The 13,517-nt window shown below is 26.2% G+C and overlaps 3 protein-coding genes across 3 annotated transcripts; 1 reads left to right on the top strand and 2 right to left on the bottom strand.

Moving 5' to 3' along the window:
• Window positions 1-135: 135 nt before the first annotated feature.
• Window positions 136-6,609, bottom strand: LOC122509477 (probable serine/threonine-protein kinase DDB_G0277165). The gene is made up of 8 exons (XM_043623594.1): window positions 6,496-6,609; window positions 5,170-5,954; window positions 4,806-5,096; window positions 4,064-4,314; window positions 3,705-3,969; window positions 1,535-1,762; window positions 1,101-1,431; window positions 136-1,025 (listed from the first exon to the last, which is right to left on the bottom strand). The coding sequence occupies exons 1-8, from the start codon at window positions 6,503-6,505 to the stop codon at window positions 178-180; spliced, it is 3,009 nt and encodes a 1,002-aa protein (XP_043479529.1). The 5' UTR covers window positions 6,506-6,609; the 3' UTR covers window positions 136-177.
• A 94-nt stretch (window positions 6,610-6,703) lies between these two features.
• LOC122509478 lies at window positions 6,704-8,430 on the top strand. Its single transcript, XM_043623595.1, has 4 exons — window positions 6,704-7,251; window positions 7,351-7,464; window positions 7,753-7,909; window positions 8,027-8,430. The coding sequence occupies exons 1-4, from the start codon at window positions 6,925-6,927 to the stop codon at window positions 8,215-8,217; spliced, it is 789 nt and encodes a 262-aa protein (XP_043479530.1). The 5' UTR covers window positions 6,704-6,924; the 3' UTR covers window positions 8,218-8,430.
• A 1,441-nt stretch (window positions 8,431-9,871) lies between these two features.
• LOC122509476 (pre-mRNA-splicing factor Slu7) lies at window positions 9,872-13,179 on the bottom strand. The gene is made up of 3 exons (XM_043623593.1): window positions 12,978-13,179; window positions 11,434-12,254; window positions 9,872-11,344 (listed from the first exon to the last, which is right to left on the bottom strand). The coding sequence occupies exons 2-3, from the start codon at window positions 12,252-12,254 to the stop codon at window positions 10,411-10,413; spliced, it is 1,755 nt and encodes a 584-aa protein (XP_043479528.1). The 5' UTR covers window positions 12,978-13,179; the 3' UTR covers window positions 9,872-10,410.
• Window positions 13,180-13,517: the final 338 nt, after the last annotated feature.

Below are 13,517 nucleotides of genomic sequence, written 5' to 3'. Positions count from 1 at the left end.
GATCTCTTAAGTTTTGGTCTCAATGTTTTTCTTATATTATAAGAAAAGAAAACCATTGTCTTTTTTTTATAAATATATTCACAATACTCTACCCGTTACCCATAATCAAGTATGTACCATTGTTTTATTTTTCAATTTTTATCAAGGAATTAAAAATTAATGTAAATTTTTCAGTTATCAACTCATTGAATTATTCGAAGACGTGTCATTCGAGGGAAAATTCGAATTCAATCTTGATAGAAAATTAAAAACATTGTCATTTTGACTATTGGTGTGATTAAAGGCCTGTTGCGGGGGATTCGAATTGACGGGATGAAAAACATCGGAATTTCTCGAACGTAAACTTGATTGATTTTGTACAAGTTGCTCGTGATTGTTGATAATATTAGTTGGATTGTCGACGCTTAATGGATTATTTCTCGATTGATCGTTTCTTACTGGGCAAAGACGCAATACTCGACTGTCACTTGTATTCGTATTACGAGAATATCCTACAATAGAGTCAATAGATCTACTACTTGAGCTAGAATCGGATCGTCGTAAATTATTCATCGATTGAATAGCGTACGGTGAATGCCTATTTAATGAAGATGTTCTTCGCGATAATAAAAAATCCCTTGGATTTGAATTCGATTGACTGGAGGCAGCGCTTGAGATTCTTCTCTGATTATCCAGAACACGTTCAAAACTGTTAATTCGACGTTGCTGCATACGCACGCGGAAATTAATTAAACGATCGACTATTGCTTCGCGAAAACTGTATTGTTGACTTCGATTACGTAAATCGGGCACCGATCGATTGATGTCGCGTAATATTTCGTCGGAATTCGATGTCGGGTGATTGGGTGTTGAATTATTGGCGAGCACTGAGACCGAGGATGTTGACAGTGATCGTGAATTTGATTGTCTGACACGTGGTTCGGAATTTCTCATGTCCGCTTGAATTCTTCCATGACGAGGTCGATTCGATTCTTCTTGAGTATTTCGATTTAAATTTTCCGGTAATGATGATGAATTACTGGAAACTAAATTGAATTTTTATTAGTAGAGATTTATCTTTAAAGGAAATTTTTTTTAGTCGATCAGGGGAAAATACTCACGTGTACTGGTCTGTGACATGAGTCTCGATCGAGAGCTCATATCAGATGAATGATTCAGTGACAATCTTTGTCTCATTAATTGTGTTCGATTAATTGCATCACCTGTCGGTCTGTTCAATGATGTTGAAGTATTGGACGAGTGCGACTCTTGTCTCGTTCGTAAACCACTCACTGAATTTGTCACAAGTGGTCTAATTAGAGAATTTAACAAATTTAATGATGATTGTGAATTTTGCGATTGATTTGTGGCTAAATTACTCGTTGCGGGATTCGTGTCATTTGTAGCGAATTGTTGATTATTCGAGTCTCTTCTTTGCTCTTGATTAGTGGTCTGTTTGAAAATAAATTTTTAAATTGAGAACAAAATTTTAAAGACAGTTGTCTTTATTTTAATTATATCTATAAGTTTTCGAAAAAAAAAAAATGTTTATTACCTGATTTTGAGATGATCTACTCCTAGTGCCTGGTATAGGAAATCCAATTCGTCTGTTAGAATTATGTTGTCTTTGATTGTCTCTTGGAATTAAATGCTTGTATTTGTTTAATTCCGCTTGTGTCAATTCTCTCGCATCTGATTCAATTCGATAAAGAGGTATTTGACCGTATGGTTTCGGACGCGATAGAACTGGACTTGGTTGCTTCATCATTTGATGCATTTTTTCCTTTAAAGAGAAATTTATTACATTATTATTTATTATTCTTTATTAATTTATTTTTTCAGGCTTCGCACTCGATATAATTACTTTTAAAAGAGTTTTAATAAATTAATTAATTTTCTTTTTAATTTAAAAGAGTATCAAATAGTAACTTTAAGACTGAAAAAAATGGTGAAAAGTAACAATCGAAAAATTAAATTTGACGACTAAAAAAAACTCGTTTCAGTCGATTCACAAAAAATTTGCTTCAGTATTTTCCTGACTTTTCCCTAATTTCCATAAAAAACATTCACTTTTTTTATCTTGATACTAACTGCAATTCTAAATTTTTCTAAAATTCAATTTTCTTACAAACTTTTTGTCAGAATTCTTCAAAAATACGATTATATTTAAAAATATTTGAAAAATAAAATTCTTCACAATATAAAATTTATTTCAATTAAATTTGACAAAATCTTGAATTAATTGCAACTTTAATTTAATCTTTTTAAATTATTTACGAGAATTTAACTACCTTTAAAAAATTTTGATTACAATTTTTCAAAAGTCTATTTTTCTTTCATAATTTATAAATTAAATTATTAAAAACTTGAATAATATTTGTTAAATATATATTTAAATATTATTTAAATTTAGCGATAAAATAACAGAAAAAAGAGAATTAATTAATTAATTAATTAATTAATTCTCTTTTCTTTGCAATACATACGTTAAATTTAATTTATTTTTCAACACGAATTAATATTTAAAATAATTTAAATGTAAATCCTTTTTAAAAAATTTAATTCTCTCTAAAAATTACAATTGTAATTCTTTCAAAATTCAATCATTTGTTTGGAATTTTTAAATAAAATTATTCAATACATACTTTAAAAATTCTTTTGGAAAATAATAAATAATTAATTTTTTATGAAAAAAATTTAAATATTATTACAGTTTTACAATAATTAAATTTTTCAAAGACAGTCAATTCAAAAATATTTTGAAATTTAATTTTATTTCTAAAAATTCATATTATAACGCATCTAATAATAAATTTTTATGTACAATTTTAAGTGAAATTAATTTTTTAATCAATTCTGTTTAGAAAGTTCTATGAAAATTCAAAATACAAAAATAAATAATTGGTTGAATAAATGATCATTTCTTAAAATCGATTTCTTATAAAGTATTTCATCAAAATTTCTAAAAATAATCCAATTCTTACAAATAACTTAAATAAATTTTTTTAGATATATTGCATTTTTCGGGGAAATAATTTAAAATTGAAATGCTGCGAAGAATTTTATTATTTATGAACATAATTGAATTCTTGCAATGAATTTTATTAGAAATTTATTTTTAATAATTGAATTTCTGTGAAATTTTTACTATTTATGAAAATAATTGAATTTTTCCGTAGAATTTTATTAAATTCTTTTTAAAATAATTGAATCAATTTGTGAAAAATTTATTAAAATAGTAGATATTGAAAATAATTGAATTTCAGAGAAGAATTTAATTGTTTGGGAAAATAAATTAATTCATTTTTTAATTTTTTGAAAATAATTGAAATCTTGAAATGAATTTTAATAAAAATATTTTAAACAATTGAATTCATATGAAGAATTTTATTATTTCTGAAAATTATTGAATGCTTGCAAAGAATTTTATTATAATTTTTTGAAATAATTGATTTTTTTCTCAAGAATTTTGAAAATAATGTGAAATTCATTTGAGGAAAATAATTGCAATTGTATTGAAAATAAATGAATTCTTATTTTATATTTTATCAAAATTATGAAAAATAATCGATTTTTTCGCTTTTTTCAATTTTTTTTCATTTCTTTCAAAAAATTTTATGAAAATTTTATTTCAAATAATTTAATTTCTGTAAAACTATTATTTATGAAAATAATTGGAGTTTTTGGAAAGAATTGTAATTGTCAATAATGAATCAAAGGTATACCTGAAGCGTAATATGTTTGAAGAAATCCGACAATGATTTTTTATCAGTTTCCTTCTTCTCCTCCTTTTTTTCCTCCGCTTCCTCAGTGGATTCAATCATTTCAGGAACCACTTGATCCTCTTCATCGATAACTATTGGTGCTCTAAATGTCGCAATTATAGTGTCAAGAGAATCCAAAACTTGCAATGCTGTTAAACGTTTGCTTGGTTGCAAAACGAGAAGATTTCTGATAAGTGAAATTGTTCCTTCCGAGACTCGTCCATCACTGAAAATAATTCCCAAGTTTTTTTTCATTTCTTTTTTGTTGTAATTTAGTAAAAAAAAAAATTCTTTTACCTCAGCAATATTGAAACACTTACTTTGGAATGTTATAATTAGCTGCTTTTATTTTACTAAACAATTGAGTCGGGCTACTGTCGTAGAATGGAAATTGACCAAATAACATCGTAAAAAGTACAACTCCCAATGCCCACATATCTGAAGGTTTTCCTAAATATGGCTTCCCGCATAAAACATCAGGCGAAATATAAGCTGGCGAACCTCTTTGATCTTTCAGAAGATCATTTTCACTGGCCAAATGTTTACCAAGACAAAAATTTGTTATTGTTACCTAATTTTATGAAAAAACGAACATTTTATTTTATAATTGGAAATCTATTATCTTTCTTATTTTAAAATATTTTTAAAAAATTAATTGTAAGAATTTCTTTATAATTTTTAAAAAATTTTATACTTTCATAGCTTAAAAAAACTATAGAGAGTTACAATTATTATAAAAAATTGAGTTTTTGTACTTAAATAATTGAATTTTAGAATTTTTGGAAAATTATTTAAAATCATTGATTTAGTGATGAAGTTAAGTTGAAAATTATAGAAAATAATTAAATTAAGGAAGGCTTATAGTTGTAATTTTTAGAAATTATTAAATTTCATAAATTTTACTCATTTTCCGTAAATTTTTATATTTTCCTGTAAAAATAATTTTGTCAGGGAAAATAATTTTAATGTCAGTAAATTGTCAGGAAAATTAATAAAATGAAACTTGTGACCACCCTGAAGAATTTTCTTCTTATCAAACAGAAAAAATAGAAATTATCTCACCTTTCTTGTTTTGCGATTAATAACCAGATTACCGAGCTTAAGATCACGATGAACAATATTTCTTTTATGTAAACAAGCGACAATTCTAACGGTGTCGTAAAAGATTAAGAGAGTTTCCTTTTCGGATAATTTTTTCTCCCTTATAACGTGATGCTGAAGATTGAGCAATTCTTCATTTCGTGGATTGAAATCGTGAGATGTCAAACAATCCAGAACAAGACACAAGCGACGTTTTAATTTTCCTGTATAAATATTGCCCGTGGCCGTTTTCTTCTCTTCCATGGCACAGTCCTAGAAAAATAAAATGAAAATAGAAAATTGAAAACAAAAGAATTTTAAGGCAAAAATTTGAATGGAGACTAACTTTAAAAAATCCATGATGATGAACAACACCATCTTGATTTTGTAGTAAACTTAATAATGAAAATTCAGCATGAAGAAGCATTTTTCCCTGTCTATCATCCTGAGTTTCATGATCAGAATCATCTTTTAATGTTAAAATTTTTATAGTATAAAATTTATCAGTTCCTACACGTCTAGCTAAACATTGCACTATACTTTTCACTGGTGATGTTCCAATTAATGGACCGAGTAAATATTGTCCTGCTTTTTTAATTGTATTTATTGTCACTGGTGTACCTGGTTTTGGTACATTAACATTTATTTGCTTTTCATTCTCCAATATTGAAGGTTTTGTAAATTTTTCCCAACAACTTGATTCTTTGGAGGTGGGAAATTTCTCTCCATTTCTTGAATTCGAAACTGTTGGTGAATTTTTCTTTGAATTCCACGAAAGTGTTCTTTGTGTAGAATAGGGATGTTCGATACATCGTCGTTTAACACGTGGTTGACTGTCATCAAAATTTAATGATGTTTGATCCTCCTGATCATTGTTGAGTGTATTATTTCGATTTTCAGGAGTTTGAATTGATAAATTTATTTCGGAAAATTCCATTCTTCTATTTACATTTTCACGATAATTTCCTGTTGAATTATCATTGTCTGTATTTTCTGATCTTTGAGATTCAGATTCGGAACTTTCTCCAGGAAGTGCTTGATTTACATCGGGATTAATTGATTGGAAATTTCCTGACGATGACGACGATGGTAATTGAATATTTGAATTATTTACATTCGTGGGAATCGAGTCTATAAAATAAAATAAGTAAAGAATAATTACCAATAAATATAAATAAATCAAACTATTGAATATTAAGTACATTGACATTAAATTATGTTTACTAAAAATAAGTAAACAAGTTGTTCAAAAATTTACTCATTTTGCAATTTGTTTATAATATTTATGTACGAGACTATTTTCTAAAGGTCGAAAAATTTATTAATACATCGAAATATAGTTTGGAAATAATAAAGAAGTAATTTTAATTGAGTTATATATTAAAATTGATGATTACATCATAGTGTGATTGTCTAGGACATAACAGATATATTTATCTACCTATTTACAATGGGGTAAATATTTTTCACAAAAGACTGTTAAATAGATTAGAATATTTACTATTTATTTATTATGATTAACAGTAATTCGTTAATTATAATTTTGACAGGAGAATTTCCAAACATAAATAAATCAAAATTGTGTCACTTGTTTTGATACCATTTTTTAATGATTTTACCAATAATTTTATCAATTTTTGATGTAATATTTAAAAATACAAAGTAAACTTACCCCTAAACATATTAAGAATATATAAATAGATGTTTAATAATTATATTATTTTTTATTATAATAATACGACAATTAATAAACTGAGGTTAGGTGACGTTTGATATGTTATATATATGCGTTTGTAAACACGGTAAATACATTCAATACGTATAATTTCGTATTTTTACGAAATATCCGGTAAAAAATGTTACCTTACTTTACCTATATTTTCTCCTTACCACATGTGTTCATAACCTAAAAGATCCAAAAGTATTGTTTTTTTGTTTTCAATTATTTTGAATCTTTGAATGTAATTAAACATTTTTTGTGAAATACTTAACAATATTGTGAAAAATCGAAAAATTAATGTTATCTGCGTTTATTTTAATTTTAATTTAATAAACTTAATTAGAGGTTTATGAATTCTCGTAAGTTTAATGAATAAGTTTAATGAAGGAGGAAACATTGCATATTAAACAAATGAATCATTTAAATACAAATGATTTAACATCGGATTTGGATTCAAAATTATCTGAAACTTTAGTGATTATGGACTGTGAAAATAATGAAGATTCTTTACAGAAGAAAAAAATACGAAAATCCATAAGTTTGAATCTCGAAGTTCAACCACCAACACCAAGCTCAAATTCTTTAAATTCAAATGAAAATCCAAAAGGAATTTTAAAAAAAGCAAATAGTGTTGTCCACGAAACTGGTAGAGATTATTTCCATAAAATTCAGGAACAAAATGAAGATGTTGAACCTAGACCTCATAATGTAAGTTTACAGAAATAATAAATATGTCACAAATTTTATTTCAAAACAAAATAAGTCTTCAATATTTAGAAATTAATTATACATAAAATTTTTTTTCAGCTTGCGGAATTAGCTGAAGCAGATGGATTAAGTCCTGCAACAATTCAAAGTACCTTTTACTTGGATGACTTAGGAGAAAACGACGAAATTTTCTTAATGGAGATACCAAAATCAGTAAGTAAACATTATTATTTACATGAAATATCTTCAAAATTATATTTCGTACGTAAAATAAATCAAAATTAATTAATTAATAATAATTAATTACCAAAATGATAGTTTCATTCTAATTAATCAAAATAATGGTACTTTTAATAATCTTTATTTCAAATAAACAGAATAATCAATTTTCGCTGTTAAATTCATCAAAACTTCAATAATATTTTTGTTTAAAACTTCTGGAACCTAATTTTTATTTGTTCTGTTGTTTACAATGTTTTAATGAATACTTTTGTTTCTCAGGTAAATCCAGAATTACTCACAGGACAAGTTTTGTCTTTGACAGAAAAAAGTAAGCTGAAAATAGGAGAAAATCGCTACATTGCAACTCATCGAGAAGCAAGAGGAAATTTAAGTTGTGTTATAAGTACAGGAGAAGACTCACAATCTTATAAGACTGGTATTTTATTTTTAAATACAAATAATTTTTCTGGAGAATAAAAAAAATATAAATAAAATTTTTACAATATTATTTTGATACAATATTTCTTATAAATATATATATTTTATTTTTCAGTGAATATCAAACCTGCTGGAATTATTCAAGTGAGACAGAAACTTAATTCCATTCCTAAAGCAAAACCTGAGTATTTCGAGCAGAGTAAAATACCTTTACCGCAAAATATTAGAAACAGAGATCCTTTTTATGGAGTAGTTACCACTGTAACTAATATCAAGGTAAAAAAGGAATTTAAAAAAAATAGGTAATAAGTATAAAAAAAACATTTTTAATGTAAAATAATTATTTTTTTAATACTGAATTCTTTACCGAATTCGCTGTTAAACTATTTTATAATGTATAATAAATTTTAGCAAATTAAGGCTTTTGTATAAAATGAAACAAATTTTTACATTAATATTTGGTTTCGATTAAAAAAACCATTCTCTATTTACACTATATAATAAAAATATTAAAAAATATACATTTATTTGAAATGGGTTTTTACGTAATACTAGCAAATATTTCCGGCGCAAAATACGGTATTCAATTTATTATTATTATGCAAATTACAAATTTTTTATTTTCAAATAGAATTTAAATTCAAAATTTTAAAAATCTGCTTATTAAGTTCAATTATTTTCATAAATAATAAAATTCTTCGCAGGAATTCAATTATTTTCAAATTTTTTATTACAATTCTTCGCAAGAATTCAATAATCTTCAATATTTTAATAAAATTCCTTGAAAGAATTAAATTATTTAAAAAAATTGTAAAAAAATTCTGAGAAAAATTTAATTATTTTCTAAAAGTTTTAAAAAAATTCAATAATTAAATTTTTTTTTACAATTATTAACAGACACGATTGTTTTTAAAAAACGAAAGAAATTCAGTTATTCCTAAAATTTTCAAATAAAATTATAAAAAATGTTTATTATCAAATATGTAAATTCAAAAAAATTCTTTAAAACAATTTAAACAACAATATTTTCAAATATTCTAATAAAATTCTTCTCAAGAATTTAAATATTTTCATAAATAAGAAAATTCTTCTCGAGAATTCAATTATATTCAATATTAATATGTTAATAAAATTTCTCAAAAGAATTCAATTTATTTTAAAATTATTTATATTCTTCGAATAAATTCAAATCAAAATTCTCAAATATAGAAATTTAAATACATTTTCATTAGCATTTATTCAATAATTAAATTTTTAATTACAATTATTAACAGACTCGATTGTTTTTAAAAAACGAAAGAAATTCAGTTATTTCCAAAATTATCAATTAAAATTATAAAACATCTCCTTTATTATCAAATAAATTCAAAAAAATTCTTTAAAACAATTTAAACAATAAAAAAATTTTCAAATATTCTTATAAAATTCATCGCAAGAATTTAATTTTTTCATAAATAAGAAAATTCAACTCGAGAATTCAATTATTTTCAATATAATGTAAATAAAATTTCTGGAAAGAATTCAATTTATGTTTTTTAAAATTATTTCAATAATATTCTTCGAAGGAATTTAAATCAAAATTCTCAGATATTAGAATTTAAATACATTTTCATTAGCATTTATTCAATAATTAAATTTTTAATTGCAATTATTAACAGACACGATTGTTTTTAAAAAACGTAAGAAATTCAGTTATTCTCAAAATTTTCAAATAAAATTATAAAAAATCTCCTTTATTATCAAAATAATTCTTTAAAACAATTTAAACAATAAAAAATTTTCAAATATTCTAATAAAATTCTTAGCAAGAATTTAAGATTTTTATAAATAAGAAAATTCTTTCGAGAAATCAATTATTTTCAATATAATGTAAATAAAATTTCTGGAAAGAATTCAATTTTTTTAAAAAATTATTTTAATAATATTCTTTAAAAGGAATTCAAATAAAAATTCTCAGATATTGGAATTTAACTACATTTTAATTAGCATTTATTTACGCTATATTACAAAAATATACAATTATTACATACACATTTCTTTCATACTTCAATATACTTTAGTATATATGCACACAACATTTTTGCGAATATTTTTTGAAATCTTAGTTTTGTATATTTTACAAAAAAAAATCACCTTCAGTAATATTCCTCTATTTAAAACATTTTCAAATGGATTATTTGCAATTATTTTATTTCTTCATTGATTTTTATATTTTTTTACTCATTATTTTATTTACTAGTCTAAAGAAGATTATATTTAAGAAGTGCGAACTTATCCTTTTCTACTCTACTCTCGTTTTAAATTTCGTTCCACAATTGAAGAAAATATTTGTTTTTCAAACAAAAAAATAAGCAAAAAGAAATGACAAAATTAAATTTAAAAAAAATTTGGAATGAAATTAAAGAGAAATTAAAAAATTGACAATTACAATTACTGACAGGTGACTGAATAATTATTTACATAACAGTTATTTTCTTAAAAAAAAAGAAAAATATGCATTCAATTTTTAAAATGAGCCATAGGATCCTCAACGCGGGATCTTTTAATTTGAAAAGCTTCGATTTCTTCAGCTGTTGGCTCCTTTGCTTCGTACATACTATGGTATGCTCTATTTCTGTCTCCAAGTTTAATCATTAATTCACCTTCTCGTTGACTTTCCTCCTCTTTTCTCAGTGCTTCTTGAAGTTTTGTTTCGTTCTTCATTTTTCTTTTCAAACGCAACTTTTCCTTTTGTTTTCTCTTCTTTTTCAATTTCTTCTCCTTGCTACTTTTTTTCTCAGTGATTGTCCTTTTGTCCTCACCTGAATTTGAATCACTGCTCTCAGAATCTGATGACGATTCAGAAGAATCTTGTTTTTCAATAACTTCCTCATCGTCTTGATTTTTCTCTTCGATAGGAGGAGGAGGTAGTTCAGGAATTGGTTTCTCAATACTGACAGGTGGTAGTATTGGGACTTCGGAGGCCAATTTACCGGACTCGCCGGTACAGTAAGAATTTTTCAGAAATGAGTAACAGCATTTGAAACCCCAGTTACCTTCTCGCCAATATGAACCCCAAACGGCAGAATGATTTCCAGGAAAGATATCCTCTTCGTATTTTGAACGAATTACTTGTCGCTCTTGACCTTTAATTATTTTACCAGCTCGATTATATTCGACGTATTCTTCAGTTTGGGCCAATAAAAGAGGAGCTGGCGGTACATCGAGATGTTCTTCACCGCCATATTTTTCGATGACACGATTTTTGATTTTATTCTTTTGCTCGCTACGATTTTTATCGTATTCCTTTTTCAGTAATTCGAGTTTCGTTGGTTCTGCGAGAAGATGGACGTCTAGACCTCGTCCAGAAGCCTCCCAGGCGAACAATTGAGCTGTTGCGTGCTCCTGTGTGTCTCCAGTAAAACGAGTGAAATTCTCTCCCTGATAGTCGACCCTAAGAAAATAGATTATTTTCATTAATATAAAATTAAATCGAAAACAATTAGTGTAACAAAATTATTAAAGTTCAATTCAAAAACATACTCTCTATCCGTTCCTGCGTAAGGATTATCACGCATAGATCTTGTCTTCGGATCGTAATAAGCTGAATTAGGATCCAAATTACGAAGATATTTTGCAGTGTCCTCTCGAATTCTCAAATTTCGAACAGTGATACGCTGCTTGGAATCGACTTTAGTTCCAGGCATATCAATTTCATCGACATATTTATCTTCATCCTTATCGGAATCCTGATCATCAACATCACCAGCATTGAGTTTTTCGGCGCGTATTTCTTTTTTTGCTTCCTCAATTTTTTGATATTCCTCGACAATTTCCCGATGCTCGGAGGGATCGTAACCAGCCCATCGATCACGTTTTGCATCGTAATCAAGCGATAAATCCGGTTGTGTGACATCATCGGATGCAAGATGAGTTTGTGAAAATTTTGCCAACACTTTTCTCGGTCTCTCGAAACATTCCTTACGTTTGTGACCCATGGCACCACAATTTTCACAAGCACCTTTTCGATATTTAACAGCACGAGACGATTGCTGTCCTCGAATATACCAATCATCAATTCCACTGAATTGTTTTTGACGTTCGGGTTGTGGTCGTTGATGCTTTAATGTGGGGCCCTGAGCACCAAAGTACCAGGGAGTAGAGCTAATATATTGTGGAATGTGAGGATTTATGTCCTTTCCCTCCTCATCAACAGCAGCTGGGGCAGTACCAGCTTTTCTTGCCTCTTCCAATTCTTTCGCCTTTCGCCAATCATCTCTACTTTTTTTCTTTGGTTCGTCCTCGAATTGACTTTTATTTTTTAAAATCTGTGATACTGGCACATTCGCCAAAGGATTCGCCATCTAAAAATAATTGAATATATTTATTTAATGATAAAAAAAATGTCTAAAATCACATAATGTAAATAATAAAGATCTTAAACTTATTATTTATATATTCATTTTAAACATTAATATTAATTCTCAAAAATAAGTCTAAAAAGTAAATTTCCATAAATTTTGTTGCAATGTTTGAAAGAAAAGTCGAAAAAGTCGCAATTTTTGAAACTAAGTCGAAAAAAGTCTCAATTTTCTTAATTTCCCTGACAAACAATTTTTTTCCCAGACATTTCCCTGACTTTACTGACAAAAATTTTGTATCACTGATATTTTCCTGACTTTACTGCCAAAAATGTTGTTTCCCTGACTTTACTTCTGTTTAATAAATTCCCAAAAATAACAAATAGTTCAAAGAATCAGAATTTTTTGACCATTTTATCCACTTTTTAAAAAAATAATTAAATCAACGAGAAAAATTATGAAATAAATTAAATAAAGTCATAAAAAACAAAATTTCAGTATTGAACTTTCAATATTAATAAACAAACGTAAACAATTCTTTTTAATGCAAAACATTTTAAACGTAATTTTTATTCAACCAGAAAAACAAAAATAAACAGAAATTAACAAAAAAAATTAAATTTTTATATTGATAATTAATCAGAAACAATTATGAAAAAGTATATGCAAAATTAAATTTTTTATTGAATTAAAAATAATAAAAACTGACATTAGAGAAATACTCACTATTGATTTTTAGGATATTAATACACATCCAAAAACTTTTTTTTAATTTCTTGAAGTAGTATAATTATGACATGTATTAATTTAAATGAAATTTGGTTTAATTTGATTAAGGTGATGAAAACTTTATTTATTTAGAGCATATTAAACAAAGTAATAACACACATTACGTATTTAAGCAATTGTCAGCCATTTTGTATAAATCTGAACTGGACAAATTTGTCGCTAGTGTTATTTTTGTTCAGTGGTTGGCAGTACTGGGAATATAACCGGAAGTATAGAACACTTCAACTTTTCCGCCTTGCCGAGGGGAAAATTATAGATAATTACAGATTTTAAATTTAGAAATTAATCTTATATTAGTAACAATTACAAATAGTGTAAATACTGATAAGAAATATTTATTCTATGAAATGTAAAATTAGTATTTTTCTACATTCTTCTGTGACTGTGAATTGTCCACCAATCAGAATTACGAATGCTGACGCCTTAATGATTTTCGTCCAATCACAGGGCATGCAGTGTTGCTGTGTTCATTCAGGT

The sequence above is a fragment of the Leptopilina heterotoma genome, unplaced genomic scaffold, assembly GCF_015476425.1.
Source record: "Leptopilina heterotoma isolate Lh14 unplaced genomic scaffold, ASM1547642v1 Lhet_60, whole genome shotgun sequence".
Taxonomy (NCBI): domain Eukaryota; kingdom Metazoa; phylum Arthropoda; class Insecta; order Hymenoptera; family Figitidae; genus Leptopilina; species Leptopilina heterotoma.
The sequence above is the reverse complement of the archived record's forward strand: the minus strand, read 5'-3'. Positions and strand labels throughout refer to the sequence as shown.

Bases quoted from the DNA above. Each gene is read 5' to 3' on its own strand.
- LOC122509477 (XM_043623594.1), bottom strand. The intron at 3,970-4,063 runs GTAAGTGTTTCA...AATTATTTTCAG, and splicing joins GCTAATTATAACATTCCAAA to TGATGGACGAGTCTCGGAAG. The intron at 1,026-1,100 runs GTGAGTATTTTC...AATTCAATTTAG, and splicing joins CATGTCACAGACCAGTACAC to TTTCCAGTAATTCATCATCA.
- LOC122509478 (XM_043623595.1), top strand. From the start codon at position 6,925: ATGAAGGAGGAAACATTGCATATTAAACAAATGAATCATTTAAATACA. The intron at 7,252-7,350 runs GTAAGTTTACAG...ATTTTTTTTCAG, and splicing joins TTGAACCTAGACCTCATAAT to CTTGCGGAATTAGCTGAAGC. The intron at 7,910-8,026 runs GTATTTTATTTT...TTTATTTTTCAG, and splicing joins CTCACAATCTTATAAGACTG to TGAATATCAAACCTGCTGGA.
- LOC122509476 (XM_043623593.1), bottom strand. From the start codon at position 12,254: ATGGCGAATCCTTTGGCGAATGTGCCAGTATCACAGATTTTAAAAAAT. The intron at 11,345-11,433 runs GTATGTTTTTGA...CTATTTTCTTAG, and splicing joins TACGCAGGAACGGATAGAGA to GGTCGACTATCAGGGAGAGA.